General features: G+C 45.2%; 1 protein-coding gene across 4 annotated transcripts in view; it reads left to right on the top strand.

Moving 5' to 3' along the window:
• The window catches only part of Rin2 (Ras and Rab interactor 2), a 168,638-nt gene that overhangs the window by 123,998 nt on the left and 17,895 nt on the right, over positions 1–26,745 (top strand). For all 4 annotated transcript variants that reach the window (XM_028756574.1, XM_028756576.1, XM_028756577.1 and 1 more), the window contains 5 exons: positions 346–538; positions 4,430–4,541; positions 6,806–6,878; positions 13,836–13,927; positions 15,529–16,683. In XM_028756574.1, the coding sequence (XP_028612407.1) occupies positions 346–538; positions 4,430–4,541; positions 6,806–6,878; positions 13,836–13,927; positions 15,529–16,683 (1,625 nt within the window). The remainder of the gene's footprint in view (positions 1–345; positions 539–4,429; positions 4,542–6,805; positions 6,879–13,835; positions 13,928–15,528; positions 16,684–26,745) is intronic.

Below are 26,745 nucleotides of genomic sequence, written 5' to 3'. Positions count from 1 at the left end.
TAACATAATAATGTATTTACAGTTAATCCATAGCTAATGTAACTGTGACTCCTTAACATAATGCTGTATTTTATTCACAGTAAAAATTTAATATATTAAAAAAAAAATTTAATATATACTGAATTGTGTATATTTTTAAAAGGAAAAAACATAGTAAACTCTAATTTTATGGGGGAAAAAAAAGAAAATACAGGTGGAGTGAAATAGGAAACATGTCTGTCCTCCATACCTTTAGACTGAAGGGCAGTGACCCCGTGGTGTGCATATGCTGGGACAGATTTGACCAGTGAGTTCCAGGGGGATAGCATCTGTCATTGAGCCCTGTTCTTTTCTTTTTTTTTCTAGCATGGTGAGACACAAGGATGGTGGCTATTCTGAAGACAAGGATGGGAAGACATGTCCCCGAGACTCTGGCTATGACAGCCTCTCCAACAGGCTCAGCATTCTAGATCGGCTCCTGCATACCCATCCCATATGGCTGCAGCTCAGTCTGAGTGAGGAGGAGGCAGCAGAAGTCCTGCAGGCCCAGCCTCCTGGGGTAAGAGCCAAGACTCAGAAGTTGAGGCAGGCATGCTGCTGCCTGACAGAGAAACACTTAGAGATGTTGCCAGAAAGTTCTTTCAAGCTTCTGGGTCATGTGGCTTCCATAAGTAGACGTCAAATGCAGGAAAAATTCTCGGCTCCATAAGACAGTTTCTAAGAGTAGATACCTTTCTAGGCCTGTCTTCCTGTCTTCATCCGCTCAGTTATGGGACTGTATGGCTCAGCAGGGTGCCAGAGCATCAAATGAAGGAGGAGTCCCTGGCCAGAGGCATGGGTCTGACCTTCTAAGCCTGGTTCTGGATCCTTGGTTGCCCCTGATTCTCTTCTTTCATTCTGAGTCAAGAGACCCTGTAGGACTCAGCCATTCATCTGGGAATACAACATTAGAAAGGTCTGTCACCATAGACTTGTCCTCTTGGACTGCCAGTATTTTCTTTGCCTTTTCAGTAGCTTTCCATGTGAATCAAAATCTCATTCTGTTAGGAGCTACTACCTATCTGGGACCATTGCTTCCTGGCCACTCACTCTAGCTAGACATGGTAGCCCATATCTGCAATCCTGGCACTTGGGAGGCTGAAGCAGAAAGATCTAGGTTTAAAACAAGCCTGGACATACATATATATATACACATATATATGCATACACATATACACAAACAAACAGACAGACATAATATGTCACTGGGGAATAGCGCAGTAGATAAGGCACTTGTCACACAAAGTATGAGAACTAGAGTAGAGTTTGGATCCACCAGCCTATCTGTGAGCTCTGGATTCAATTGAGCAATCTCAGTAAATATAGCATAGAGTAATTGACAAAGTACCTGATTTCAACTTTGGGTCTAAATAAATAAATAAATGCCATTTCACAGCTCCATAAAAATTTCTTAAAAGCAAACTACAACAACAACAACAACAAAACATTATTCAGTGACTGGCATATCCTGAGTTGTTCACCATGATAAGGTCTCCCTGTCATTGTAGCTATTTACGTTCTAACACACTACAGTGAATGAAATTAGCAACTCAGTTATGGATTTTCAGTACCCAACCACATTTTCAGTACCCAGGACCCACAGGAGGCTGCCATGGTAGAGGGCTCAGGACAGAGACTCTTTCCATCACTGTAGAACATCACTTTGTGCAACATCCACTTCCAAACAGAAGACAAATACAGTAAATCACAGACAAAATAAGACTTAAAGCAAATGACTGATACAAAGTAACCAAGCCATACATGGATAGTATGGAGAAAATGCTAGCAATAGCTAGCTGAGGAATGTCATAGCAGCAAGATACAAAACTAAGCTTTACAGTCCTGCAGCTGCCAGGGCCTACCTCTGTCACTGTCTGTCCTTACAAGTAAGTCTGCCTGTCTTTGCTTCTTTCTTCCTTCCTGAAAACAGAAACAGACAGGACTGAAAATTCCATTAGAACACTCAGGGCTATGAGGGGCAACATTTGGTCATCTTTGGAGAGAATTCCTTAAGCAGAATACTGGGCTGTTGCCTCCAGGCTTGGTCTATATGGTCAGAAACTTCTTCCTGGGAGCTTCTACTTTCTCCCAGTTGAAGTATGTGCTTGTGTATTTCTGCCAAAAGTTCTAGAGCAGGACATTACCCTGTAATTCCCCACCCTGCCCTGTTCCCCTCCTGGGGTGGGGCATAGCCATTCCTGCTGAGGCTTGTATGAGGAGCAAGCTAGCAGAATAGTCTCTCTATCCACGTACCTGAGCTCTTGACAGAGTTTTCCTGACAAGATGGGGCAGGCTGAGGACAGGCGCCTTGTGGACCAGAAGTGATAATGAGGGTGAAGGAAAGGCAGGTGTCTAGAAGCGTGGTCCTGGTGGCATGAATGTACAAATGTACTGAGGCTGGTACAGCACCCTTAATTCAGCAAGAGGCAGAGGTCTGTGGACAGCTCTGTGAGGAGCCAGAGTGTAGAGATAGTTGGTTTTTCTGTCATACCTACTCAGCACAGGTTTTTGTCAGGCAAGAGCAACTACATATAATATGTGGAGGGAACAAGCAACTCTGCTTCAATACAGATTTACTCACAAAAACAGGGTCAGGGTGGGTGTGTTCTGCAAGTCTGACTTTGTCAGCCCCTGTGACTGCAGTGTTTTAGGAAGCAAAGCATGGAGGGTGTACTCCTGATCCCCTGATCCCTAATTGGTCCCCAGGGAGGTCTCAATTTTTATTTTTTTTTTTTTTTGAGACAGCGTTTCTCTCTGTAGCCTTAGCTGTCCTGGAGCTCTGTGTAGCTAGCTTTGGCTGTCCTGTAGAAGGGAACTGTGCTTCATCTCTGCCAACAGCTACCCCTCAGAACTTGGGCCCCTTACCCCAAACACATTCACTCAGGATGCTGTTTTTAGGGAATCTGTCAGTTTTAATCTGTCCCAGAGCATGAGTTCTCATATATATGAACCAGATGAGTTCCACGGATGCTCCATTGTTACTAGGGGAAGAAAAACTCAAAAGATTTTCTGGTCACACCTTCCCCCAAAGCATCATGGGTACTGTAACATAAAAAGAAAGGCAAAGATCATGGTGGTGGGGGGAGGGGGTCATCTGTGAAATACTGTAGCAAGATAGAGAAGCTAAGAGTGTAAGGTTTGAATCCAGAGGAAAGAGCTAATCCCAGAACAGATTAGGATTAATCACTGTTTAATCCTAAACAGTGTAGGATCTTTAAGGAAGGGCCGTTTGCTGTAGACGGGGACCAAGACTTAGCCAAGGCCACCATGCTACACAGTTCATTTGACTTGTAGGCCAGGTGGATGATGCTTCCTGAAGCTAGAATGACTCGACCTATACAGCAGGACATGGCAGGCCTGCCTCTGCCCGGTGGTCTTGCTGTCATTAATAGAAATTCTTTTTTTGTTTGTTTGGTTTTTTTGGTTTTTTGTTTTTTTCGAGACAGGGTTTCTCTGTGTAAGCCTAGCTGTCCTGGAACTCACTCTGTAGACCAGGCTGGCCTCGAACTCAGAAATCCGCCTGCCTCTGCCTCCCAAGTGCTGAGATTAAAGGTGTGCGCCACCACCACCCAGCTAGAAATTCTTTTGGTCTAAAACATAGAGGTGAAGACAATGTTGGGACCAGAGGGAGCAGCCTCAGTGTTGGCTGGGGTGAATGTCATAGAACCTCCACCTATCTTGCAAACCCAGCAGCCATTTTTTTTTCCTTCTGAAGGTTTTTGCCATTGTCTGACTTGGCATACTATCTCATTTTTTAAAAGAAGCTAGAAATTCATAGTCAAAAGTAAAAACTAAAACTATGAAATAACTGCTTTTTCATTCTTAAATTCAAGTTCCTCTCATTAGCCAGTGAACTCAACAGTTTACCACCTACAGTTTGACCATGTGAACTTCGTTTAGAATTTGTTTCACCCAAGACACCTATTTGAGACATAGGCTAAGGCATTATACCTACCACAGTGAAAGAGTTACCAGAGTGCCAGTGCCTCTGCAAACAAGGGTTGGGTCAGAGGGAAAGCAGGGTTCTTCTAAGCCCCTTTTGAATAAGTTATTTTTATTTCATGTGATTGATATTTTGCCTGAATGTATGTTTGTGTGAAAGTGTCTACTCCTCTGAAACTGGAGTTACAGGCAGTTATGAGCTGCCATGTGGGCACTAGGAATTGAACCTAGGTCTTCTGGAAGAGCAGCCGGTGTTCTTGACCACTGAGCCATCTCTCCAGCCCCTAAACCCCTTTTGAAAGTGAAGAAGTTCTCAGTTAGCTCTGAACTTTCTCTGTAGAGTGTTCTGCACCAAGCTGTATACTCCTGCTGGGAAGGGTGCTTTATTCATGGGGCATCAAATATAAGAAAAATTTATATACCCAGGTTTCAATCTCCTTAACATGGTTTTTTTTTTTCCTTCTCCTAGACCTTTTTGGTTCGTAAATCCTCCAAAATGCAGAAGAAAGTCCTCTCCCTTCGCCTGCCCTGTGAATTTGGGTCACCTCTCAAAGAGTTTACTATAAAGGAAAGCACATACAGTAAGTGCTGAATACTGAGGGCAGGGCTGATGGGAAGGAGCCTGGAGGTTGATTCAGACATATGTGTTTAGTCCTGGAATCCAGCTTTCCCATCTCTACAGTGAGACGATGTTAACCTCTGAGCAATTCATAGGCCAGTTAAACAACCCATGCATACTGTGTGCACCCTGAGGCTTGGCACATGATAGGGGCTGAGTGTAGACTGTCTCTCTTGCCTTGTCCCCTGTTGGATGCAGTATAGATTTTACTGATGACTAAACCACAGAGCAACAGAGCCCTCTTAAAAGGTCTAATGCCAAAACATGTATCTACACATCTTCATGACTAAATGAGCCTCGAGCACACGAGTTCCCTCCAGGTAGTCACTGTTCAGTCTTCTATGAAAGGCAGTTAATCATGATGAATCCAGCCCCATGGGCAGATGACTAGCTGAAGATTTACAGGGACTTGGTGCTCCGCACTGTTTGGTTTCCTTCTGTTGTCTACTTTCTGGTCATTGAAAATGTGGAGTGTCGAGAGGCCAAGTTTTAAATAAAAGAGGGAACACACAGTTCCGAGGTACTGCCAGTCTCCAAGAAAGGGTCAGGAAATGGATCTGCACAACAGAGTGGGGAGATCTGAAAATTCTAGGTTAGCGAGCTGAGGGGTGAAGGCCAGGAGAGTTGGGGAGCCTCGAGGATGGAGCATGTCTTGGTCCCTGCATTTGAAGGTACTGAGGCTACTTGACAGGCAGGCATGAGATTCCCTTACCCTTGTGTCCAGTCTCCTTAAGCCAATGACCTTGCATAGAATCCATGGAAGTGACATTCCTGGCACAGGAAACGCCAGGCTGCTTCTGATTCAAGTGTAAACCCAGAACTCACACAATCAAGTGTGGCTGGGAAACAGGACCCCCAAACAGGCTGAACCTGGGGAACAATTAAATACAGTGGGAGATGATCCAACATCATGTTTTAGACCCACTGCCATTTTAAAGACAGTAAGTGTATAGTAAGTTAATGAATAATGAATTTACATTAAATTGATCCCGTTATTCTGAGTTGGCTTTTGAAAGGTTGCTGACCTAACCAGCAACAAGTTCTCCTGGCTTTTAAATCCCTCTCAATTTCCAAAGTTCCCCATGACAAGGAAACCATTTCCTTTCTTCTGAAGCACACTCACTGTCAGGGAGCCCCATGCCCCACCCCCACCCTTGTTTATTGAGTTTCCTGAAGCCAGAAGGTTTTGTTTTGTTTTGTTTTGTTTTGTTTTGTTTCCTCCATTAGATTCTAAGACTTCAGTCATCTTCCTCTAATCCTCCCCAAGGGATTTCCAAGTGATTGAAAGAGCTAGTTTGTACAAAGCATTATCCTATCCATAATGACTTACTGCAGGCCTGAGTCCCGAGATAATGATATCTACCCAGCAAGCCTGTCTTCTATACAGATTGGGGTGGGAGAAGGGCTTACTACAATGACAAATATTTTAGCATTATTTCTGGAGGGTGGAGTAAATACCACCATTATTCATGTATAGTTCTTTCACGTAAGATATTTCATTAAAAACAAATTCTATTCTACTGTCATCCTTCTGGCTGGCAAGGAACTGTTCCTGTCTATTTCACAGGTGAGATGGAGGTAGTTGGCCAAGGGATGAGGATTAGAAACCAAGCCACCCCTGCCTGCCCCCACCATTTGGGAGCCATACATGTGGTATTTGGGAACTTGTGTGATTCGGCCAGGCGAGAGGACCAGACTTCCGAATCTTTATGTAGAATGTATTTCAGAACTGATTTCTAGAGCCCTAAACCCTCCAGGTTCACGTTCCTCTGCCTTGTGCATGAGAGGGCTTCTGACTTGTCAAAGGGAGTATGGCACTGAAGGTCCATGATCTAAGAAGAAAGATTGGGGTAGGGGGACCTTTGAGCCACTACTGATGAGTGTTGGTGGCATCTCAGTGCTGCCAGATGAGCCCTTGCCCCTGCCCAACTCTGTGCTCTGAACTTCAAAACAAACAGAAAGGTTGTTGTGCAAGGGAGTGTTTACCATGCGTGGAGCGTGTGCTTAGAGTGAGTCAGGGAGACCGCCCTCGGCCTCCTGGCTGTTTAAAGCTGGGTCTGGCTGTCAGACAACCCCCTTACAGCTGGTTTGGATAAGCTGCACAGTAGTCTGAGAGGGTGGAGACAGACCTACATATGCTGTGTTAGATGCCCTTCCTTCCCAGACACACTCAGGAAGATTCAGCCACCTTCTGGGATCTCTCTCTCTCTCTTTTTTTTTTTCTAGCCTTTTCCTTGGAAGGCTCAGGAATCAGCTTTGCAGATTTATTCCGGCTCATTGCTTTCTACTGCATCAGCAGGTAAGGATTCTGAACATCTCATGACTTGAAGGACCCGTAACAGTGTGATACAATCTGGACATTTGTCTGGAGAAGGCTGATCACCCATGACATGTCAGGGAAGGATTTACCACTTAAGATGTTCACCCCATTCCAGTATTAAGCTTAAGATGGAAACAGCTGTCTGGCCCTCCAGATGCAAATTCTCATTAATATGGGTATTCAAGCTGGTACCATGGCTCCTAATTGCTAGACCCATTCACCAGGAAACATACCTTCACAATACATAAACACATACCCACATACCGATACACCCACCTGTATAAAAAGATGCATCCATAAGAACATAGCAGGGAAGAGGTGTGTGTGTGTGGTGGGGAGAGCCCCAGTACATAGTACATAAACCTGTAACTTGTCAAGGTCCCCAATAGTGTTTTTGAAAATTCCAGGGGACAGAGCCCATTCTCAAATATGGATTCTTTAAACCAACCCATAAATCCCACACAGTTCTTCTTCAGGCCACCTGGGTGATCACACCCTCTCCAGGGCTGAAAGGATGTGAGTTGTAAGATTCTATTATGATTCTTTTCTTTACACAAATAACAGCTTTTCAAAGTCAGCGTTCTTGTGCCAGGGTTTGTAGCTGAGTGGTAAAGCATTTGCTTACAAAGCATGAGGCGCTGGGTTTGAGCCCTGCCAATGCCAAAGAACAAAACAAAAAAACAGCCAAATGAAGCCAGTGCTCTTGCAATGATTAAGCAAAGAAACTCTTGCTGCCTGCAGAAGTTGGCCTTGTCTGCTTCTCTTCCTTCTTTATTTCCTTCCTTCCTTCTTTCCTTCCTTTCTTCCTTTTGAATTTTTATTTTATCTTATGCATATGAGTGTTTGCCAGAATGCATGTCTGTGTACTACATTCATACCTGGTGCCCACAGAGGTCAGAAGAGGGTGTCAGATCCCCTGGAACTAGAGTTATGGATGGTCGTGAGCCACATGGGTGCTAGGAATAGAACCCAGGTCCTCTGAAAAAGCAGTAAGTGTGCTCTTAATGGTTGAGTCAGTTCTCCATCCTGGTCCTTGCCTGTTTGAACCCAGTTTGGCTTCCTTAGCTTTTCTGTTTGCTCACTGCAGTGACTACAGGGAAATATCTTTTCAGAGCTCACAACTCACATGGCTGTCTCACTGAGGCTGGAGAGTCATTTTGGTTTGGCCCAGTTTATTTTAACTTAGATTGTTTGGCATCCATCATCCTGTTGTCTTTCTCTGTCTGGCATAACAACTAAGCTCTCAGGCTAGCTGAAGCTGCCCAGTGAATGGCCTGAGGAAGAGGAGGCATCTCCAGCGGAGACCCTAACCCTGCTCACTAGCAGGAAGAAAGTGAGGACAGCTCCCAGGATGGACAGTGCCTGCTTGGTGAGCTCTCCCAAAGGGATGCTCCAGGGTAGGGTCACAGTCCCTGGAGCCTGTGTGCTTCATTTCTAAACATCTGAGGGACAGCTGCTCATAACACATCTTTTTCAATTAAGAGAATGAAGGCATTGCCTAGCTGAATACAATGTCACTTCTCTTTCTTCAGCATTTTAAAATTGAACTAAATATATTCGTATTTAATGCACCCATACAATAACCCAAATGCAGGGCGAAGAGTGTTGCAGTTGCAGTGTTGGGTATCACACGAACCACAAAGTAGAGTTGGTCTATGCAAATATGAAGCTTTGGGGACAAAGTTTAGAACAAAGTATGATTTTTTTAATGTAATTATATCCTGACCATTCAGGATTATATTAAATTTTGCAAAAAAACAAACAAAAACAACAACAACAAAAAACAAACAAATAAAACCCTTAAACAACTGTGAGGTGTACTATCTCAGACAATGAAATTCTCTAGCTTCCTGAAGGACTGCATAACTAAAACCAACAGCACCCCGATGATAGGATGATTGCAATTCCTATCTCTAAAAGGTTTAAAAGAAATGTGTTACCCAAAGACATAGCCCCAGCAGCACCCACCTCTTCTTTCAGCCACCCCCACCCCAGGAGACCACACCCCATCTGGTCTAAAGCCACCCAGGTTAGAGAGGATGTTGGTGCTGATATGTCAGCCAGAGGTGAGGTTGGCTGTCAACTCTCCTTTCAACTTTGCCTTCTGGTAATTGTGCTATTATTGGGGAAAGAGCCTTCCACCCACAAATACTTGGCAGCCACAGAGAGAAGATCCCATCTCTGTCCTTTACACTCAGAAGCAGGCCAGAGTACCTGCTAGAGTAGCCAGGCAGGCTGGTGATTAAAAGTCATAAAGTAAATGAAGGCTGTTGGCAAATGACTAAGCCTAGTACGCACTTGAGGTGCTTACAGAAGATCCCAGCATCAACATTTGCAGGTAAAGGGGCCTGACAGTCATTTATCTTTTGCTTCCATTGCTCCTCTAATGTTCCTTCCTGACATGCTTGGTCATCAGTGGTTGACAGGATCCAGTCTTACCAAAGTATTTCTGAAGTCTTCTCCCTGGTTGCTGAGAGAGAATTCATCATCGAGATGATGGTGGGTTCCCACACAGACCATACCCCGTGTGCGTGGACAAAAGAATCCACAGTTGGGAAAAGAAGTAGTGACTGCCTTCCATCAGCAACCAGGGCAGTGCCAACACAGTATAGAGGAACAAGTGCTTTTCACACTCAGCTGTGCCCCCGCATCAATTGTAACTCTGTTAAGAGGCAATCTCAAAGGGTCTGGGCTGTGCCACATTCTGCATGTCCAGCTAGCCCCCATGAGATGCTGATATTGCTGCTGGGCTTGGACCATACTTGTAATATTGAAATAGTAACTAGAGTCTTGTATATTTGTGCCAGATAAAACAGGCACATCATCCCTTGCCCTCCTGGCAGCCTTGTGAATTAGAACTATGGGAGTGAGGTCCTTCCTTACCATCATATAATCAAAACCCAGCGGCTCTGAGGGGCTTGTAGAAATTGCTGGGGTGGGGCAGTGGTAAGAGCGCTGGCTGGTCTTCTAGAGGACTGGCATTTGATTCTTGGCTTACAGCTGTCACTCTAGTCCCAGAGGATCTGACATATGTTTCTGGCCTCCAAGGGCACCAGGCATACATTTGGCAAGATATACATGCAGGCGAAACACTCATACATATAAGGAAAAGAAGTAAATCTAAAAAAGAAACAAAACTAGCAGAAATAGAATGCACCTATAATCCCAGCACTCAAGAAGCTAAAGCAGGAAGATTGAGAGTTTCAGGTCAGCCTGGGTTATATCAATGACCCTGCCTTGAGCAACTAGACACACACACACACAGAGAGAGAGAGAGAGAGAGAGAGAGAGAGAGAGAGAGAGAGAGAGAGAGAGAGAGAGAGAGAGAAAGAGAAAGAGAGACAGAGACAGAGACAGAGAATTTGAATCTTCTTTTACCTTGATGCCAAAGCCCACATTTCCTTACTCTATCCTGCCAACTCTGAATGCCTGAGTTTCAACACACCTGGTTCCAGTCCCTGCTTTCCTCCCACAGGTTCTATGGAGTGCATCAAGGGCTACCCTAGTCAGTGTGTTGTATGATCCTGATAATCACTGAGTGAGGGAGAACATAGCTTTTTCCTAGCATGGTCGCTAGGCCCCACAGGTGTTCAAATGCTTGGTGCATCGCAGCAGTAGCTGCTGGATAAGATTAGTCTCCCTTTCTTTAGAAACAAAACATACAAATACAGAGCAAAGATAAAATAAATCTAGGTCGTGCATGTACTGAAACTCTTGGGAGAAAGTTCTGTATGTAAGATGTTTGCTCTATTTTGTTATGTGCAAACTTTAACATTGGATGCTCCTTTGTTTTTTAAATATGGTGGAGATAAGAAAGAAGTGTGTGTGGGTGTGTTCATGCATGTGTGTCATGCGTATGTTAAGATGCTGGGTACTCCAGTGTAAGGTGGCTCATGTACAACATTTAATTGTCTAAATAAGTCAAAACCTATAACCGTCTATTAACAAATGCCAGGTTTAGCTTCCCGTCCTGTGTCATTAAAAAAAACCCAAGCCAGTCAGATGATGTTTAGACTCCATGTAGCATGCTGAGCTAGGTAAAAGCTTAAAATAAACATAGGTTGGTTTTGTTATATGTAACTTTTCTCCACATTGCATAAAGAAAGTAGATTAGAATGGACTGAGGTTTTACAAACACATGTTTGTAATATACCTTTGTGTTACAAAATTCTAGTTCTCATTAGAAAACACTTCAGATTAGAGTCAGGGTCACTGCCTCAGCCTGGACGCCGAAGAGACTGTTCACAATCTCAGGTCAGGTGTAAAGGCCTCACAGAAGCAGGAGTTGACCAGGGCTGGATACCCTCAGGAGAAGCAGCCTCCTGACATCGTAGGAGAGCATAGTAGAGTTTGGGTGACACCACTGGGTGTCGGAACACCCTTGCTTTGTTATTTTCATGGACTCGGCAGCTTTGTAATTGACTGTCAACAGCTTTAAGGGTTCCAAGATTTTCCAGCCACCCAGATTGGATCTAGTTCATTCCACAGTGTTGCCTAATCTTACCATAAACAACAGAATGAGTTGGTGTATGATTTTTTTTTTCAACAGAAACTTTCAAGGCAATTTTTGATGACAAATTAAGAGGCTGAAGCTTCCATTTCCATCCCTCACTAACTCCATCCCTGCCACAGTGACCTACTTGCTGCTGTTCTCCTTGTGTCAGACCCTCCCCATCCCAGGCCCTGTTCACCTACTGTTCTCACTCCTTGGAATTGTCTTCCCTATGTGATTTACTCACTGGATATGTCTTTCTTTTTCTATTTGTGTATGTCATATGTATGCGTCTTGCATGCGTGTGGGTGCATGTGGGCAGGGTGCACATTCATACATGTGCTTGTGCATGTCAGGAATCATCCTCAATGGCATATCCATCTTACTCACAGAGGCAGGGTCTCTCAGCCAAAGCCAGAGCTCAGCAATATGGCTATTCTCACTAGCCAGCTTGCTCTGGAAGTTCTTTACCTCTGCCTTATGAGGCTGGTATTACAGGGGTCGCCTACCCGTGTGACATGTACTTAGGTTTGAAGGTTCCAAACACCAGTCCTCAAGTTTGTAAGGCAAATACTTTAACTACTGAGACATTTCCTGAGTCCCCAGACTGTGTGTGTGTGTGTGTGTGTGTGTGTGTGTGTCTGTGTCTGTGTCTGTGTCTGTGTGTGTCTGTGTGTATGTCTGTGTAATGTATATAATATGTATATTATATATAATCTGAATAACTATTTAGGAATCTTGTCCTAGGCCACAATTGCTTTCAAATACTTTTTTTTGACTTAATTTCTTTTTTAATGTGTGGATTGGGGGGGGGGTTTGCTGGTGCCACAGTGTGTATGTGGATCTCAGAGGATAATTCCTGGGGAAGTTGGTGCCACACTGTGTGTGTAGATGCCAGAGCACAACTCTTGGACTCAGTTCTTTTCATTCATCTTTCCATGGGTTTCTTGGATCAAGCTCAGGGGGCCAGGTTGGCATAGTGACCAACTTTGTTCACTGGGTCATCTCACTGGCTGGCCCTCTCATATTTTTATTTACTTTATTTCTGAAAGCAGGCTGTTCTGGAATCTGCTGTGTGGCAAATCCCAGCTGGCCTGGAACTTCTGATGCCCCTGCTTAAGCCTCCCTGTCATACATAGTGCTGCAAGTGTGCCTCCTAACACCTGGCTTCACACATGTTTTCCCATGGTTTGTGACCCTTCCCATAAATTCTATGCATAGCTTACTTGTTTATATCCTAGTAGTGGTCATTGGGATGGTTCTCTATTCTGACAGGGACTCCTGTTTTCTTCCTGGCCCAGAACAATGTCTGTTTCTCCTAGCTTTTAATAAACATTTGTGGAGTAAAGGAGTAAATTAATTTTTTTTCCTAAGTCCAACACCACTACAAATAAATAAATAAATAAATAAATAACTCCTTTTTGTTTGGGTCACCATTGTCTTTGAATATGACCTTCTCCTGGTCAGGGGCTTATGCTGACACCAGTGCCAACCTTATGAGTTCTTAGATCTTGGTTCTCAGCCTTGCAGATGAAATGAATGGCTGTTTATTCCATCTGCCAATCCCCTTTCTGAGAAACATACCATGGTCCATGCATTTGCTCCTGAAGACTTTATGCCCTGACCATGGCAGGACCCTGATGTTGGCTTGGTGTTTTCCTATTAAGCTTGTTGCTTTCTGGCTCCCCTCTGCATATGGCACATCAGCACATGCTGCCATCCTCTTTGATGGTTGTTGACACGAGGCACCTGAAACTTGCCTTCAAAGGTCGATCCAATGGCAAATGGCATTCATGACCTGGGAGCCCCACCCAGATCTCCTGAATCTATGTATAGTATAAGGAATCTATGTATAGTATAAGGAATGCATAGTATAAGGAGACACACACCCCAGGGACCCATGTGTACATCCAAATTAGAGTACATTTGCTGTAAAACACAGTAGAGACTTTCATTTCTAGCACACAGAGGTCACATGAGTGATCTCCAGTTGGAATGTGGCACAATGAAAGTGCATCTGAGGTGAGCAGCAGATACTTGCTGAGAGCCTGCTGCCTATAAGGTAATAGGGATTGATAATTGAACATCCCTGTCTAAAGAGTAAGCATTCAACATGAAGATCGACATCATGCATTACAGAAGTGATGTGTCTATCAGCAAAATCATTCTGATATTGAACTCTACACACCTAATGCTACCCAGCAGGGAGACTTGATCATTGGCCGGCCCAGATTCAATCAAGCAGCCTTGTGTCTCGGCCTGTGCCACAGTGGGATAATTCAGATGAGAGTAGCCAAAAGAGAGAAGGTGTGGTTGGATGTGGTATGGTGTCAACTTGAGATGTTCTCGACAGTTTAAGATGAAACATTTCCAGAGTGAAAAAAGAATGTAAGAGTCACCAGCCATGTAATTATAAACATTCTCCCCTTTTTTGCTTATAACAGGGATGTTCTGCCATTCACCTTGAAGCTGCCTTATGCCATTTCAACAGCCAAGACGGAGTCTCAGCTTGAAGAACTAGCCCAGCTGGGACTAAGTAAGTGGGTGCCCATGCATAGGTCTGTCTTAAAATGAATCCCTGTGGGGTTGCTTGTGACCCCATCACTACATCAAAAACACCTGTAAGAATCCCACTTCTGTGGCAAAATGTAGCTCAGAACCATGAGGTATCTGAGTCACACTTTCTGGGATTCGTTATCTCAGTGTTCATCTAACTCTCAAAAACTGGAGCTAAGTGTGCCCAGATAACTCCAAATCTTCTCCCATCCAATGAGTAAGGCTCCCCAGAAGTAGAGCGCCCAGCATATACCCGTATGACCTGTCAGAGTCTTCTCTTTCTGAGAAAAGCCAGCTAACAGAAAGAGAGGTGCAGTGTGGGGCATCGCACGTCCTCTTGCATCACTTCTCTCTTCAGTGGCACACAGACACCTGTGGCATTCTGGTCCTATGAAGAGGGTAACAACGAAGACCTCTTAATGACACTTGTCTCTTTTCCCCTCTTAATCAGCTCCCACCCTGCTGTTATGGGCCGTGTCACTCATCCTGCCAATGGTCCTTACTCTGGCAGCTGGGACTTCTGAAGTCTGCCTCTGCCAATCTCTTCCCCTTTCCCCCCTACCCCCCACGACTCTACCAGACTGTGGCTGACAATAGAGCAATACACACAGTTCACCTGGTTTGACTTTATCCCACTGCTCTCCAGAATCAGTATGGGTTTAACTTTAGTTAAATATTTTCCTCCTAGATGGAAAGAGAATTCTTTTAAGATTTTAGGACTTTGGTTTTTGGATAGGTTGACAACAATCAGACTACAGTGTTTGAATGACGTCTAGAACGTAAAACAATCTCAATCTCTCTCTCTCTGTCTCTCTCTCTGTCTCTGTCTCTCTCTCTCTCTCTCTCTCTCTCTCTCTCTCTCTCTCTCTGTGTGTGTGTGTGTGTGTGTGTGTGCGTGTGTGTGTCTCTTTCTGTCTCTCTCTCTCTCACACACACACACACACACACTGCACCCCCATCCCAGCCCCTGTAGGGATGGGACCCTTGAATGCAGTTTTCCTCTTTGTTGGGTTTTAATGCTGAATGTGTAAAACCTCAAGTAGATTGTGTAATATCCCCTAGGCCCAGCTGCTGGTCCTACCTCATAAAGGGGAACTTGGAGGCCAGATGGATTCCTTGGCTGGCAGCCGCCTCCTTGGAGGGTACCCGGGAGAAGCTGATTGGAAAGGGTGGCGTTGCTCTCTGGGCTAAGTGGGAGTTTGAAAAGCAAGCTCAGTAGTTCTGTGCCCTTTATGAGCTTATCCTGGATCCATTCCAGTTTTCTTTGCCCTTCTTACCTGTGTGAAGGGCTGGGCTGGAGCTGCCTGTTGGCTCAGCCAACCTTTCTCAAAGGCTTTGAAGGTGAGAGGCCCCTGGAGTCTCTCTGTGAACCCATAGCTGCCTTTCTGCTCTTTCCAGTAAGGGAACACAGTGAAAGGAGGGAGGGCAGGAGGATCAAAGGAAAAAAGTAGACCCCAAGTTAAGCCTCTGTTGCCCTCACAGTGCGTGTGTGTGTGTGTGTGTGTGTGTGTGTGTGTGTGTGAAGGAATGTCCCAAGTGCACTATATTTACATTCTTGTCTTCACTGATAATGACTTTCAGATTTTTGGAGCTCCTCGGCAGACAACAAACCCCCAAACTCCCCACCTCCCCATAGACCTCTTTCCTCAGCCGGCATCTGCCCTGCCTCCTTGCGTCAGCTCTGCCTTATAAATGGAGTGCATTCTATAAAAACCAGGACGCCTTCGGAGCTGGAGTGCAGCCAGACCAACGGAGCCTTGTGTTTTATTAATCCTCTTTTCTTGAAAGTGCACAGCCAGGACCTCAGCACAGGCCCAAAGCGGCCGAGCACAAGGACTCCCAACGCGAATGGCACCGAGAGACCTCGGTCCCCCCCACCCAGGCCCCCGCCACCCGCTATTAATAGTCTGCACACAAGCCCTGGGCTATCCAGGACTGAACCCCAGACGAGCATGCCAGAAACAGTCAACCATAGCAAACATGGGAACGTAGCTCTGCTTGGAACAAAACCAACTCCCATCCCTCCACCCCGGCTGAAGAAGCAGGCTTCTTTTTTGGAAGCGGAAAGCAGCGCCAAGACCTTGACCGCCTGCCGGCCCAGCCGGAGCCCGGAGCTGGAGCCCGAGCTCGAGCTGGAGATGGGCACAGCTGGGCACGCAGGTGGAGCCCCGCCTAGGGACGCCCCCGGGGATTGCACAAGGGCGCCGCCGCCCGGCTCTGAATCACAGCCACCACCGTGCCATGGAGCCAGGCAGAGGCTGAGCGACATGAGCCTTTCCACTTCCTCCTCCGACTCGCTGGAGTTCGACCGGAGCATGCCTCTGTATGGGTACGAGGCTGACACCACCAGCAGCCTGGAGGACTACGAAGGGGAGAGTGACCAGGAGACCATGGCACCTCCCATCAAGTCCAAAAAGAAGAGGAACAGCTCTTTTGTGCTGCCCAAGCTTGTCAAGTCCCAGTTGCGAAAGATGAGCGGGGTGTTCAGCTCCTTCATGACCCCAGAGAAGCGGATGGTCCGCAGGATCGCAGAGCTGTCCCGGGACAAATGTACCTATTTTGGGTGCCTGGTGCAGGACTACGTGAGCTTCCTGAAGGAGAACAAGGAATGCCATGTGTCCAGCACCGACATGCTGCAGACCATCCGGCAGTTTATGACCCAGGTCAAGAATTATTTGTCTCAGAGCTCTGAACTGGACCCCCCTATCGAGTCACTGATCCCAGAAGACCAAATTGGTAAGTGCCCTTCTACCCACTTCAAACGTAAGGTCTGATGTAACCCTTGTCGGCTGGTGTGTCCTGTTAGTTGTTTGGGATGAAGTTTACTCTGGAGTTCCAAGTGACACACTCTCTCACCTGAATTGAATGGAAAGGTCTCCCTTTTAAGGCAGATAGTACACATCAGACTTCAAATGACTTAGAACTGCAGAAGGATTCTACCCAGGGGTGGGGTTTGTACCACTTTGGAAGGTCCCAGTTGCTGTTTGCTCTTGCTCTATGTGTGTGACACATCTGTTGAGCATTTTCTGAGTGTACATCCCTCTGTAACCTGCATGCTTATTGACAGTATTGTCACTGTCGTTTGAGAGGCAGTAGGTGCTTTTGTTTTGTAGCATATGTTAGGAATATAAAGACTAGGAGTGAGGTGGGAGGGGAGCACACCTGTGTCCAAGCCCCCAGACCATAGACAAGAACACAAACTAACCTTCGGGACCCTGGGATCCTGCCCAGCCTCAAGTGGGATCTCCCTGTTGGCTTTCACCCTACAGAGTCTGTATTAGGCACTGTGGGAAGAAACAAGAACAAGGAAAGAGAAGTTTGTTTGGTGTACCTTTAAAATAAGTGACATGATTTGAAGATCACATGAAAGGCATTCTCTCCAGAGTCAAGGGGAAATGCTTTCTTTGTAACCTCACAGAAGGGCTGAATTGTTACTTTGGTAAGCAACTTGCCAAGACAAAATTGAATTTGGCAAGCAGTGTTTTTTTCCAGGGTGAGAGTATCCAGGGTTTTGGTTTTGTGTGTGTGTGTGTGTGTGTGTGTGTGTGTGTTGCTGCCACTGTTGATATTGTTGTTTTGCTTTAATTTCAGACGTTGACTCTTAAAAGGTTAATTTCGGAGACTTCATTCAGTAGGCAACAACAGCCAAGAGTTTACAAACATTTCCATGGTTTAGCTAAATCCAGGTTTCTTCTTTCTGATTGGGTGTGTTTGTTGAAAGTAGTAAACAGTGTGTGGTAGAGCATATCTCTCTCTCTCTCTCTCTCTCTCTCTCTCTCTCTCTCAATTTGAATTTGAGCAGCTCTTTGATTTGGTCACAAAAGACTCAAAGCCTTGTTTGTTTTCTTGTGGGGCTCTGACCTAGCCCAGGGTTCGACTTGGGCGTGGCTAGAGGAGCTGGGGTGCTCCAGAGAAAGTGGTTGAAAGGAATGTGTCTTTGTGCTATACGCCTAAGCACTGAAAGCAAGCGCTTCTGGAGACTTCTGCAGTATGCAGACTATCCGGATGAGTTGCCTCTTTCCCCTGCAGCCCTAGAGTCTTCTCTCTCCTGAATACTCATTCCAATACCATATTCACAGGGATTCCCTACTTGAATAACGCTTTCTCCCAAGGCTGGAGGAAGCCAGGAGACTGTTGGCAGGACTGTGATACATGCACACAGCACCAGTTAGCCAACAGAGCAAGGGCTTCTTGGTGAACAGGTAGGCAGCCTGGGCTTGCCTGATGAGGGACACACCAATACAAGAAGGTCTTAGGAAGGTTGCCTGTCAGTTAAGTTCAGATAGTGTGTGTGTGTGTGTGTGTGTGTGTGTGTGTGTGTGACAGAGACAGAGACACAGAGAGAGACAGAGAGAGAGAATGCTTATAGTTCAAAAGTTCAATCCTCTTCAAAATCATCCTGAACATTACTTTAAAATTGAAGTCCCAAGCCAGGCGGTGGTGGCACACGCCTTTAATCCCAGCACTTGGGAGGCAGAGGCAGGCAGATTTCTGAGTTCAAGGCCAGCCTGGTCTACAGAGTGAGTTCCAGGACAGCCAGGCTTACACAGAGAAACCCTGTCTCAAAAAAAAAATAAATAATAATAAAATAAAATAAAATCGAAGTCCCTAATAAGAAAGAAAGCCCACATCTGTAGAGCCTCCCATATGAGCTGAGCAGCCTGAACAAGCCGCTGCAGTGAGCGCTCCCCTCCCCTTCCATACACACCCTAGTCAAATGCTTTCTACCTCTTAAGGGTTGGAGGAAGGCAGATGGTATGCCAGCCCATACCATCTAGTAGCTGGCAAGTTCAGAGCTTGTACTGGTGTGAAGCTCTGTACTTAGTGGCCCAGACCAGCCACGAATCCCCAGTCCTCCAGCCTCAGTGCCCAAGCCCCTGCTGCCCCAGCCTACTGCTTGTGTTTGTCCTGTTGTTGGAGCAGTTGTGACACTTTGCTGGCCCTATGCTGTGCTAAGTCCTATTTAAAAAACAAACAAAAACAAAACAAAAATGTCAAACACTGTTGTGCTTTTCTATTGGTTTTGCTTCTTATTTGTTTGGTTGGTTGGTTGGGGTTTTTGTTTGGTTCTGTATTGCTTAGCCTTGCTGCACAGCCTAGAGTCCTGCAATCCTGCTTAGTTTCAGGACTAGCTGGGACTACAGGGGTATGCTGCCATACCCAACCTGGTTTAGGGTGTTTTTTATTTTCTTAACTTTTACCTGAAGGCAGGCAGTTTTTCCTGTTGCTTCATGAATGAAAACCATAGTGTTATGAAAGGTCATTGAAGAGCGCCAGACTTTGGAAAGTAAGGAAAAGGCTAGTGAAGCAGAGGTCAGCCTGAGAACCGCACCAAGGGGAAGAAGTGATCCTGGTTATTAGAAAGCCAGTCAGTCCCCTCCTATGTGGAAGTGACTAAATTCGGACTCTGATGAGAACTTTGAGTTAACCCAACATTTCCCGATGTTGAAGGGCCAGGTGGCTTCCTATGGACCTGTTAGTACGATGACACTTTCGAGACGCATAATCCAATATTGGTATATTTCTGCATATATTGTTCATCATTTTCGAGTTCCAAAAGAGGTCAGGTTGTGTAGAGCTGTGTATGGGCAGAGAATGGGTCTGAGCTTGTAGGGGAGTGGTATGCAGCCCAGGTCTTCTTCTGATCTCCGGTGTGCGTGCGTGCGTGCGTGCGTGCGTGTGTATGCACTATGCACGCATGCATGCACCCATGTGTGTGCTTGTTCCCACGTCTCACTTCCTGGAAGGAATACAAGAGTCTTCGCTGTGAGCTATCTGCAGAATCTCAAGCTTCAAATTTGTTCTGAACAGGTGTCCCTGAGTTCGGAGAAAGCTTTTCAAGAATGTCATCTGGGTTTCTCTGCTTTAAAAGAATTCCATCCTGTCTTCCTTTCTCATAACTTCTGGGGGACCAAATATAGGAGACAGGAATTCTAATTTAATCCCAGACTTGCAGAACGTTCATTCTGAAGCCAAAGAAGTGGGAGGAGGCATTTCTTGGGTTAACCCCTGGAGAATCAGAGCTGTCATTCACAGGTAAAATGACCTCATGTATTCTGTGCACAAGGATCTCTTCGGTGTATGCAGAGGGTTCTGATACTGCCTTTCAAGGACAGTTCTTTAGGAACTGGGATGGGTGGAAGGTGAGGTCTCATCCGCTCTCACTTTGCTCAGGTGCTGACTGTTCTCCTTTCAAGTGCTTTCTACTCAAGAGTCAGTTTTATGCACTGAGTCAGTGTCAAGCTAAAACGCTGCCAATGTCCTTGGCCATGTCCTAAAATGGGGAATTTTCATTCTATTGAGACTGCCTCAAAGCCCTGCCTTTTAGAGGGTCTTGAATATATATAGTTGCCTGGCATCAGCTTGTTGAGTCTGTTAAACAATGAAGTTAATGAGGGTGTGACGTGGGCCGATTTCCATGTGACCCTTTCTCCCTTCATTCCAAGCCCACCAATGGGCTTCCCTTCTGGACAGCTGTCACTCAGTCTCCCACCTCCCACCATGAGGTGGGAGAGGGAAGAACAAGCCAGTGTTTTAACAAGAACAGGAAAGACTTCAAGGCTTTACCCAAAGCTCTGAAGTCAGTTCTTAGCTGACAGAGGAATTTAGACTCAATTGGTATCCCATGGAATGAAGGACCACCATAGATGAGTGTGACCGTACATTTACCCCAACAGTCATTACTTGTTGGTATTCTTGCTTTGGTCTCTGACAACCTATGAGACAGAGAATCCATATTATCTTTTCTTTTTTTTTTTTAATCTCTATTTGCCAAACTTATAGCAATATTGGCTGTTTTAATTTTAGTAGAACAGTTTTTCCCTTTTGACTTGATATCCGTCCTGGGGACTCTTCCTGTCTTTAAGTTTTGTTTCAAGTAAAGCAAAATTTGTCTAACTCTGAAAATGTTAGTAGCCCTCAGAGTTTCTATTTCATAGAAAATGTTCACCACAGATGACTAATTCTGGCAACACATCCAACTCTCCACATTCCTGACAATTAGTAGTGAAAAATGAGACAATATCATGTTTTCTTTAATTGCTATAAACCAGAACGTGCTTTTTGTCAGAGTATTTTAATTCTTTGAAGAAGCATCCTTAAACTCAATTCCTACATTTGTCAAAGAGCACATTGATTTGTGTATTCAAGGGTACTTTTGGTTTTGTTTTTTAATCTTTGTTGTTGTTTGTTGGTTTCCCTGGAGAAACAGTACTGAAATGTGGTTGAACACCGCAGAGTGAAGAACGAGTAAAGAAAGAACATTGAGAACCTGGTGCAGGGGTACACGGCTACGGCCCCAACTCCTCAAGAGGTTGAAGCTGAAAGATTACTTTAGCCCAGGGGTCAGATGCTGATCTGGGCAACCTAGTGAGAAACCCCACCTCTAAAAAGGGGAGGTCACATGTCATTTTTTAAGTTAAGCAACCATTGCTGCTTTGGTTCAGATTGTGGTAAAGTTTTTGCTTTGGTTTTGTATCATTTGGGGTTGTTGTTTGTTGTTTTGAGTGAAGCCATTGTGTTTTGTTTTGTTTTGTTTTGTTTTTAATGTGTTTGTTTTGTTTTATATAGGGGTTTCATTTTGTTTTGGCTTTGTTGTGGGGAGCCTCCATTGGCTTGGAATTTGGTATGTAGACTAGGCTGGGACTCACTATATACAGTCTGGAGCTCACTGTGTAAACCAGGCTAGAACTCACTATGTAGACCAGGCTGGCTTTAAACTTGTAGCTTTCACCTGGGCCTCTGCTTCTGCCTCTCAAGTCCTGCAGATTTGGTGCTATTTTTAATGAGTGTTCAAGTCCGGCACAAGTTCCAGTGTTTAATGTAATTATCGTAAATTCACAATGTGATTTAAGACCTTAAATTATTTGCTTTTTAAAAAGCCATTCTGAGTCATGTGGCCAGAGAGATGCTAGTGCCAAACTAAGATTAAAACCTTGTATCTTCTGACTGTTAATCTAGTATTTGTGACTGTGTCACCTGAAAAGATCAAGTGTCTTAGTTAAGCATTAGTACAGTAGGGCTGGAGAGATGGCTCAGCAATTAAGATCACTGACTGCTTTTCCAGAGGTCCTGAGTTCAATTCCCAGCAACCACATAGTGGCTCACAACCATCTGTAATGGAATTCAATGCCCTTTTCTGGGGTGTCTGAAGACAGTGACAGTGTACTCATATAAAATAAAATAAATAAATCAAAAAAAAAAGAATTAGTACAGTAATGGGAGAAAGAATGGCCACTTCTAGAATTTGAAGAGTGCCTATATTATTATTGAAAATTAATTTAAATGCTAAATAATTTTTATACCCTGCCTCAGTACTAAGGATTGAATTTAGAGCCTGGCACATAGTAGGCAAACATAAGCCCTCATTTTTCTTTTTTAATTTGAGACAGGGTCTTAATACATTGCCCAGATTGGCCTTGAATTTACTCTGCAGCCTAGAATGGCCCTGACTTGTGATCCTCTTATCTCAGCCTCCCAAGTAGCTGGGATTATAGGCATGTGCTACCAAGTCCGGCTTCATTCTTACTTTAGAACATCAGAATTCGGTCTGTTGTGTTATAGCAGCCACAAGAAGACTCACCACCCCGTAGCTGAGAAGAATCTCTGAGCATGAGTCAACCCACTCCATGATATTCCACCCAAGGAGCCTCCAACTCTGCCATTCCCAAAACCCCTGCTCAGAGGTTCAAAGTGTGGATCGCATTACAGAACAAGGAGTGTCTGTGCTAGACTGTTTGCTGTGCTAGACAGTTCTGCTTCTTGGGCAGGAAACCCCAGGGAAAAGAGGAGTTTGTGCCAGAACTGAAGAGCATGAGTCAGGGGCCCTAAGTTGTCCCAGTTATTAACTAGAAGAATTACAGTTTGCTTTCCCACTACACTACTCACAAAAAGAATAATTCCAATTGGCCGTGTCAGCAAAGTGGGTAGTGCACAGGCTGAGGCTTTAGTGGTCTACAGGTCTGACCTCCAGCCCAGCTTCACAAGCTCAGCGTCTGAGCAGAGGACAGGCTCACTTCCCCTTCTTCCAAGCCTTGGTTTTTACTGATCTGAAGACACTGAAATCAGCCCTAGAGATTCCTTATGTGAGATGCTACTTAGATCAAGCCCATTTGTTTTCATGGTGGCCTTCACTGAAACTTACCAAATGGGCAAAACCTAAAGTGAAAGGCTTGGGAAAGTGACTGATTGCATCCACTACTACTTCAGTGAACTCAAGTTCAGTTCCCAGAACTCATCTTGGGTAGTTTATCACCTCCTGTTAGAGATCTGATGCCCTCTGCTGGCCTCCTGGGGTACCTGCACTTATGTGCATATACCCATACACAGATACACATGCATACACGTAATTAAAAATAAAAAGTATAAGTGAATCACAATGTTAGTACTTGCCTTCTGTATATCGATACCTTCTTTGCTGGGCTGGTATAAAGCATTATTGTTAATGAGTAGAATTGTGTGTGGATGGTGTGCCTATGGCAGCCATAGTTCCAAGACATCCCAGCAGAGCTGCAAGGGAGACTGTCCCACACCTGGCAATGATGTTATCACCAGTAGGTATTAGTGATCTTCAGGAGTAAGGAAACACATCATCTTCATGTGGGTACCCTAAGGAAGGATTTTCTGTTTAAGGCTTGGGATATATGTTACCTGGAAGATCTGTGCTGAGTCAGTTCCAGTGATATTTCTCCCAGGTGAGATCTTCAGAAGAGTTCCTGTCAAGGAGAAAAATCTAACTTTTCCAATGTCTTGGCAGCAGCCATAAAGAACACTGAGGGGTGAGGCTGTTGCAGGGAAAGCAATGAGAGAGTTGGGCAAATGGAAAGTGTCGTTGGAATCCATGCTGCAAAAACCTAGAGCAGCCCCAGGAGGAGCTTGGGAAAATGTACAGAAGCAGAGAGAGGTCCTGTCAGGTCCTAGAGTAGACAGAATGGAGTAGGCACAGCGATGTCATCTGGGCTTCTCCGGTCACCTGACCCAAACCTGAACTAATGATGGGTTGACCCTGCCCTTTGACCCACACTCAGTGGAAGGCTTGGGTATCCTAGCCTCTGCCCTGTGTCATGTTTCCTCATCTCAAGTAGGGCTGGGATTTTTTTTTTCCTCTTACTACTTCCCCTGCTGGGATGAATACATGACCACCCAAGCTATCCAACTCTCTTTGCTTTCCACGCTGTTAGACAGGCTGTGATGAAACACTAGACGAACCGAAGCACAGAAAAGCTAGAAAGCCTCAGACCCTCAATTTTTTAGCAGAGTGGAGGAGCTAACAGGTATGAGTACCTGAGCAAGGGAAGGTGGTAACCAGGAAAGCAGAGAGTTCTTAATCTAACCACAATTAATATTAAAATGTAAAATAAAAACCCTGACCTGAATCCATAGACCTGGAGTCTCTTCAGAGGTGTCACCTGTACCAAGAGAAGCAGTGAGTTTAGCATCCTTAGTAGATATCCAATGCACAGAGGGTACTTACTCATGGCGTGGGACCTCACCAAGTCCTCTTAGCAGTTCCATTGTGAAGCTGGGGGAAGCCCGATAGAAAATGAGAGAACTGAGCTAGGGGTAGGCCATCCTCCCTCAAGGTCACAATTTAAAAAGTGGGCATGTATACTTTATGCCTAAGTAAGGCAACCTCAGTAAACAGCCTTCTGCTTCCCTTGGCTACACATTCTGCTGAGAGAAACTACTCTGCTCAAAGGCAGGAATGCGGGCTGGGTCACTGGAAACGCTGAGGCCAGACCCCTGGGTTGGAAGTCTCTGCTTGGCTGCTGATCACCTGCATGTGAATGTTCTGGTCACAGCACCTACTTGCTGCCCTTTCTTTCCAGATAACAAGGTGTGGCGTACATTGCTGTACCCTGCCTCTTGGCAGTTGCCAGTGTGATATCCAGTGGCCAGCACCCAAGACATCTGGCTTCAGACTTTCTCATCCCACTATAGTGTTTTTCCAGGTTGGTGGGGATGGCTGAGAAATGAACGCCCACTCTACCCTCTAGGCACAGGAGCCAGGAGCACTTCCAAGGCACGGTCAGCACAGTATCTTAGAATCCACAGCTAGGCCAAGTTCTAGCTTCCCTCAGTTGTTACAGAGCCTCCTATTGGCTGTTCTTCTTTCCTCTCTGGGATCATCTCCTATACTGGCCAACCATACTCAAACCCTTGTCTCAGGTTCAGCTTCTGGGAGACCCTAAGCTAAGCCAGCCAGGTAGTCTGTGCCCATTTTGGTCTGGGCTGTTGAAAGTCACATGAGTGTTCAAACCACACTAGCCTTCACACAGGTTCCAGTCCTCTCTATAACAGTCCCACCAAAGCAATGAGTGTTAGTGCATGAGAAAAAGACCTGTCAACTCACTGCCAACTTTTTGCACAGTGGAAGGTCCGTGATGCATCTGTCCAGATCCTGGAGAAAGAGTAGCATACTTTATGCCTCCCCCCACTTCCTTGGACAGTCATTTAGCTTCTAAACTTCAGGCCCTGCCTGAGAATAATCTAGTTCCTGCTTGACAGGGCTAACACTGAGGGTTCATAGGTAATCTTTTTTTTTTTTTTTTTTTTGGTTTCTCGAGACAGGGTTTCTCTGTGTAGCCCTGGCTGTCCTGGAACTCATTCTGTAGACCAGGCTAGCCTCAAACTCTAGAACTCAGAAATCCACCTGCCTCTGTCTCCCAAGTGCTGGGATTAAAGGTGTGTGCCACTACCGCCCGGCTAATGGGTAATCTTAAAACAGGAACTGCACAAACAAGGGCCAATTGTATGTTAGAACTGTGAATGTTTAAATTCAACAACTCAACTTTCCTACAAAAGCACCTTGTATTGCTATCAAGTGTTAGTTCCTAGTTCTGACACTTACATCATTTTTAAATAACCAGAATGCTAGGGTGAGAGTCAACCAAGAAGCTGTACAAGCTAATCTCCCACTGTCTTCATCAAGCAGCTTTCTCAGTATTTTATTACTGAGAAAAAGACCTTTAAGGATTATAGTCTAACCCTACTTCTGCTCCTGTGCTCTCTGCTTCTTGGTCTGCCCAGATAATAAGCAAGTAGGCACTGAGCTCCCACCGACAGAGACAGAACCAACTCATTCACCATGGTGGACTGTGTAACCTCAAACTGCGAACCAAAGTAAACCCTTCCTCCCTGAAGATTTTTTTTTTCTGTCAGGTATTATGCTACTGTTGCCAAAAAAGTAACTAAGACAGGAACTCCCAACCCTTGGTATTTGTTTAACAGGATTACTGTTAGAATCCCATGAGGGATATCAGTCGCCATTTTGTATCATTTAAATAGTCTGCAGCTCAGTCAGGCTCACTCTAAGGGTTCCTGTATGACATTGCATGAACCATTCTGAACATTCTGAAGAGAGTCTGGATGGTAACTGTAAAAAAGTAAAGTCAGTTGGTCATGGCCACTTAAGAAGGTGGAGCTGGACTGACTGCGAGGTGTAATGGCCTCCAGTGCTTCTTGCATTTTACCTTTTCCTCTGGGGTTCTCATGGCTGCCTGGCCAGCAGAGGGGAAGCAGAAAGCTCACAAGCAAAGCTAGTGTGCTTTAGGAGCAGATGGTGTTTCTTCTGCTGTCTCTACCCTCTGAATATATCCTGTAGCTCACACAGATGGAAAAGCGGAAGACTCTTTTTCCCCTCTAATTGTTAGTTTTGAAACACAGTCTCATGGATCCAAGGTTGGCCATTAGATTGCTACATAGCTGAGGCTGGCCTTGAAATTCTGATCCCCCTGCTGCCTTCTCCCAAGTGTCCTGTCTCCCTTCCTTCCTTCCTCCCTCCCTCCCTCCCTCCCTCCC

The sequence above is a fragment of the Grammomys surdaster genome, unplaced genomic scaffold, assembly GCF_004785775.1.
Source record: "Grammomys surdaster isolate TR1022 unplaced genomic scaffold, NIH_TR_1.0 129, whole genome shotgun sequence".
Lineage (NCBI taxonomy): Eukaryota > Metazoa > Chordata > Mammalia > Rodentia > Muridae > Grammomys > Grammomys surdaster.
This window is presented reverse-complemented; position numbering and strand designations above follow the sequence as displayed.